Consider the following 5847-nt stretch of genomic DNA (forward strand, 5'->3'; position numbering starts at 1 on the left):
AAAAAGTACATACTTTTTCTTTCCCATAAAAGAAACATTCTCATATTGTAGTCCTTATAAGTTAAAATACTTTTTCCACCCCGTATTACTCTGTTTCTTCATGTGCATTCATCTTTTGAATTTGTTCACCTAAAAAGTTTAATATTAAAATTTCCATTTATATCAAACACACCCTATGTGACACCAAGAAAAGAAATCCTATCTAGTAAGTATCCACCAAAGATGGCTTTGCTTTTATTCTTTATCATCTATTGTCTATGCTTATCAAGAGGGGAAAAATTTATAACAAACAAATTTGGAGACAAGCTATTCCATCTCTTAAGATGAGATGAGAGAATAGATTCCATTCCAATAAACAAACAACAAAATGAACACCTACTAACCATTTATATTTCTTTCGAATATACACAAGCTGTTAAAATTAGACATGAAAAAAAAAAAAAAAAAACAAAAAAAAAAACAAAATAAGAAAGAAAAAAGAAACTTCGTCCAAAGTCCATGGAATTAATCTTAGAATTAGTTATATACTTGGTTCAAAATATGATGGGGTTTAGTAGTGGGAAGTCTCTTCCCCCTTCTCTTTCTACAAATCTTTCCCCAGCTTATTAGGCACCCTTTCTCAGTTCCAAATCCAGTGGTACTAGTTAGCTTGCTCAAATGCAACTCTGTGTTGTTAGAAATCGAAGTACCGGATCGACGGCGCCCCCTGGCTGACACATTTTTACCTGCACTTCTTAGAGAACCTGTTTCCGAGTGGGTACCAGCAGCTACAAGACCTCCTATGATCTGAAGATCCTCGGTCACCTCGTACCTTGTCAAAGAAGCAAGGCTAGGGAGGATTTCGCTTTGGAAGTCCTTCCGCCACCTTCCCCTATTTGGCCGGCCCTTCCTTGGCTGAGTTGGCGAAGTTGATCCGCCTACTTGCTCCATCTGGCCAATAGTGTTACTATAGCAGCAATCTAGGACTTTTGTCTCGGTCAAATTTAAGGTCATGAACTCAAAGTAATCAATGTTGATAGGAGAAAAGTCATCGAGATTGTTCGCTGCACTGCTCCAACCTGCATTATTCTCTGGATGATCTGCTGCTGTGGAAGCAATGCCAGCAAACCAGTGAAGAGGACTTCTTGCAGAAGATTCGGACAATAAACAAGTTGTCTTTTTGAGACCATTGTTGTCCACAAATCCTGATATGGTAACCAAAGCCTCGGCAGCAACTCTAGCTTGCTCCTCTTGCGCTTCCGGATCCTCTTGTCCTGCCAATTGAAATGGCATCTCAAGCTGGTTTTCATTGGATTCTCCTCTAGGCGGCGAGCATTCCTTGTTTTCTGGACTGATAGGTGCCTGGAGATCAACCTCCATCAGCATATTCTCTTCCTCAATCATGCATGAATTTAGGTCAATAATACCAGCCAGAGATTCTTGTTTCTTCTGCTCATTCTTCCCTGTATACTCAGCAGGGGGTAGTGATTGAATGCAAGATAACTTTCCATCAAATATGCATTTTCCCTCAATTCCATCAGCACCTTGGCTTTTCAATTGGTTCGGGACATGCAAAGGTTGACGATCAGACGACATTTGAGGCCCCTCATTACAGTGAAGCGCAAGAATCTTATCCGCACTAAGGTCACTCTCCTCAGTCTTCTTTAACTCCACATTACAAGAATTTGTGAAAACAGAATCAATCTGGGTAGCAATTTTACTCCCTTCACTCTGTTTTCCTTTGAATACAACCTTTTCCTTAAGCCATGGCAGCCCCCTACTTGAATCCTGAAGGTTATTTTCTTTTCTAGGAATCTGAATGCTTTGAAGTGCTGTTATATCAAAATAACCAGCAGGTGCAATATTCAGGTTTAGATTCTTGAGAGTTCCCACATCTTTAGAACCCATGATATTCATCCGAAGCTCATCGCTATCCAATGAATCGTGCTTGGCACTGCTATTGGGATCATTAGAACTAATTGATGGAAGATCCAACGGCTTGGACCTGCTGCCCAGAAGAAAGTGTCGGCCATCTAAATCATGGCCAGGTTTACCACTTTTACACTGATAACTCTCATCTTGAGTGAACACTGAAATTCCCATCAATGATTTAGAACTTTGACCCAATGATACTGAAGAGCTTAAAAATGGAAGTGCCGGAACTGCTATTGAGCTTTGGCCACAGTAAGCAGGTGTTTTCCATAACTCAGCGGGTGAAATCCCAGAACTTAACTTATCATATTGAGAGCATGTGTGAGGTGCATTGCTGGATCCAAGTGAGCCATTACTCATGAAACCTTGAACTTGTGAACCATTGCTAGAAAACTTCCTCACTGGCCAAGGTTCGCTAACATGATTTAATGGATGAAAATATGGAGGGTCATTAAATTGTTCCATATTCTTTCTTAATGGTTCAATTGAATCAGATTGCTTTCCTGTACAAATAACTTTGGAAAAAGAATCCAATGCACCACCACTTTGCCCTGAAAATTGAAGAATTTACATGAAAAAAGTTATAATTGTACGTATTTATGAACAGATTATAATAGCAGCTGACAAATCTGAATTGAAAAAGGGTATAATATTACCTCTACACATCTGCTCCTGTATCTTTCTCTGTTCCAACAGAGGGTTTCCTGAGAAATTTTCAGGATCCTTTCGCTTGTTCAAATTCCAAATGACATCATTTGGAAAATTCTGATAGCTCAATTTTGTTGTCTTTGACAGATCATAAAAGGCATTGTTCCTATTATGTGAAGGGGCTGCCGAATCATAAGACTTTGAAGTTGCTTCTTCAAGCTTAAATTGTAAATTTAAGCCAGCAAAACCATTAGAATTGATTCCATATGGTTTCTCACCATTGCCACACACAACTTTGGAAGATCCATTTAAAGAATAAGCTGAGACTTGCAGCACATCAGTGACACTTCCGTTTTCTAAACATTCACCTTCTTCACTATCAATGTATTCGTTAGCCGGAAGCTGAAGATCCAATATCTTTTTGCCAACTTTTCTGTATTTGGATTCTGATGGTTTAGAATCTTTGAAAGATTCTTCGGTCACTATCGGAACAGGAGTGGGACATATTTTCTTGCCGTTCTCTTGTAGAGAAGCCCCCGGTGGCAATGATTGAGCCGTAGACCACGGCAAGTTTGGCGAGTAAGATATCTTTTGGGCATTTTTGGATGGCAAAGAAGAAGCTGACCATGATGATGCCTCCAACCTCAAGTGCTGTTTATATGATTCATTTCTTTTAATATCTTCCATCAACTCCTTCTGTTTGTTATAAATGCGGTGGAGCTCATGAATCTGAAAACCAATAAAATTCAGAATTTGATTAACCAATAAGGAAAGAACTAGACAGAAGACACATAGAGAGAATCCAATCTAACAAAATAAATAATTAACATACTTGGTCCCTGAATATGGCTTCATGCTTGAGTATTGTCTGTTTTAGAAGTTCCTTGTTGTAGCCTAGAAGGTTACAAGGCGATGATACCGGCAAGGAACCAACGTAATGCAACTCATTCTTAAGCTCACTGTTAACATTAGATGAGGTCCATGGGCTGCGTTCAGATTCAAATAGGAGATCTCTTGCTGAATAATATCCTGGAAAGTAGCCGTCACATTGCACGTTTGCGCCCATTTCCAATAATGCCATAAACAAGAACACAGTTTCAATTAAACAAGATGTAGCAGTGTGTCACCCTCGGTTCCAAAGGAAGGAAAACCTGCACCAAAGGAAGGTATTTTATGCATATGAAAAAGAAGAGTTAAACAAGATTGTTGGCTAACAACTTAAGTTCCTTTTCTATGTAACTAACTAGTATACCCAAAATTTTAGATTCAATTGTGTAGTTTAACCAAAAACATTGAAGCACAGCATAATTTTAGATCATGATAAATCCATATTACATAGCAATCAAGCACCCTCAAAGGAAAAACATGCTGGAGAAATTGAATGCAAGTCAATCTGTATGGTGAATGAAGCAAAATAGATGAAGATTTATGACAAGCCAACTTCAAGCATATGTTAGTAAATCATAGGAACACAATAATATTAACATAAGGCATCCAGATTATGACGACGGCTAGAAATGTGAACTTATTGCCATCAAATGGTGGTGTGTCTTAGATATAGGTAACAGAGTAGAATACCAAATAGTTCCTCATAAGCATGATAAGCTTTTAAAACTAGTAAACACAAGCATTGAATTTAACACTCTATCAGCATAATAAGCTTTTAAAACATGAGATCACAAAATAAGATTAATTATTGATACATGGATGTCGAATTTTTTTTAAAAAAAAGGGAGTTTTGTTACTATTCATATCAAGATGTTGCCACTTGCCACAGAACAGTCACCAGAATTTTTCTATACACACAATAGTTTCTAGTATCTGCAAAAATAGGTAAATGAATAAACAAAATGGAAACATTAACTTCAAAATTATTCCTCAATTATACACCATGTTTATAACTGGCAATGAAAGCACAAATTACAGCCTCAAAACAGAAGCACAAAGAATAATCATAGGAAAAACCATCAGCATTCAAGTAGAATTCAACTAGTTTCATGTATGAAGAGAAAATGGAAGGGAAGAACAGAGAATTGGCTATGGATAGAGCTGGAACAAATGCTATGAAACCACCATAAAGATAAAAGTTTCCACAAGACAAACCTCCAAACGCAAATAAGAATCAGATTCTCAAAGGACAATAGCATCAAATCAAAATCCATTCAACAATCAAGCCAGTGGAAGGTAAAGACCAAAAGCAAAAAAAGAAAAGGGTAACAGGACTTGGAAATCTTTTGCCAAAAAACTGAAACAAGATCAACCAAAATCATTTGACGTCCCGGAAACGTAACTGAGCCCAAAAGAAAAATAAAATAAAATAAAATAAAAACCAGATTATACATATTACACGCTCCAAAATGATAGAGAACCAATTAGAAAATAACCAAACTCAACCATAAAAACAACAAAACCCGATATAACTATGGGACTGAAGAAAACCAGTGAGACTATATTAGAAATTAGAAGCTAAAATTAAATAATAATTACAATAATGGAAGGATAAAAAAAAAACAAAAAACAACGGGAAAAATGTCGTTCGCGCATGAGATGAAGTGAAAACTGAAAAGAGACTTAAGACTCACCTGAAGAAGAAGAAGAAGAAGGAGAAAAGTGAAGGATGCAGTTCATTGTGCGTGGACACTTGCTATGTTACAGAATAAAGTAGAGAAAAGAAGAAGAAGACATTAGAGTGGAAGAAACATAATAAGAAAAAAGCAGAGAGAGCCAAAAATAAAAGAGAGATTTTTATGAGAGGTTTGGAGAGGAAACATGAAAAGCAGATAAAATGGGGATTTGGATCTGCAGTGCTGGGCCATTCTCTCAATGAAGATTTCAGAGAGAGAAAACAGAATATGAGACAGAGAGATGGTGTGCGCCTTCTGCTGCTCCCGTTAACTCCTGGACTTTCAATGCCAACAAATATTTATCAAATGCTCCAAACTTGAAATACCCGATTTCACCCTTGCTTCTTTCAAATTTCATCTAGGTCCTTCCATGTTCCTCATTAATCATTTGCTCTTTTCGTATTGGTTTAATTGAATAATGTCCTAAATCAGTTTTTAAATAATTGTTTGTGGTAAATTTTAGAGTTTAATTTTAATGAGTTTTATTTATATAATTGTCCAATCAGACTCATATATTTAGATAATTTTAAACTAATTTAAATTATTAAATAAGTTCCTAGATTTTTATTATGTAGATGAATTAATTAATCTGTACGTTACATTATTTATCTAATTGAGAGACTGATTGAAACTTTTAGATATTTATCAAGATTTTTATATTTTT

The 5847-nt window shown here is 36.5% G+C and overlaps 1 protein-coding gene across 1 annotated transcript; it reads right to left on the bottom strand.

The window, feature by feature from the left end:
* Positions 1–484: 484 nt before the first annotated feature.
* Positions 485–5438, bottom strand: LOC107468390 (uncharacterized). Its single transcript, XM_016087677.3, has 4 exons — positions 5142–5438; positions 3392–3710; positions 2568–3288; positions 485–2462 (listed from the first exon to the last, which is right to left on the bottom strand). The coding sequence occupies exons 2-4, from the start codon at positions 3638–3640 to the stop codon at positions 517–519; spliced, it is 2916 nt and encodes a 971-aa protein (XP_015943163.1). The 5' UTR covers positions 3641–3710; positions 5142–5438; the 3' UTR covers positions 485–516.
* Positions 5439–5847: the final 409 nt, after the last annotated feature.

This window comes from Arachis duranensis, chromosome 1 (assembly GCF_000817695.3).
Source record: "Arachis duranensis cultivar V14167 chromosome 1, aradu.V14167.gnm2.J7QH, whole genome shotgun sequence".
Lineage (NCBI taxonomy): Eukaryota > Viridiplantae > Streptophyta > Magnoliopsida > Fabales > Fabaceae > Arachis > Arachis duranensis.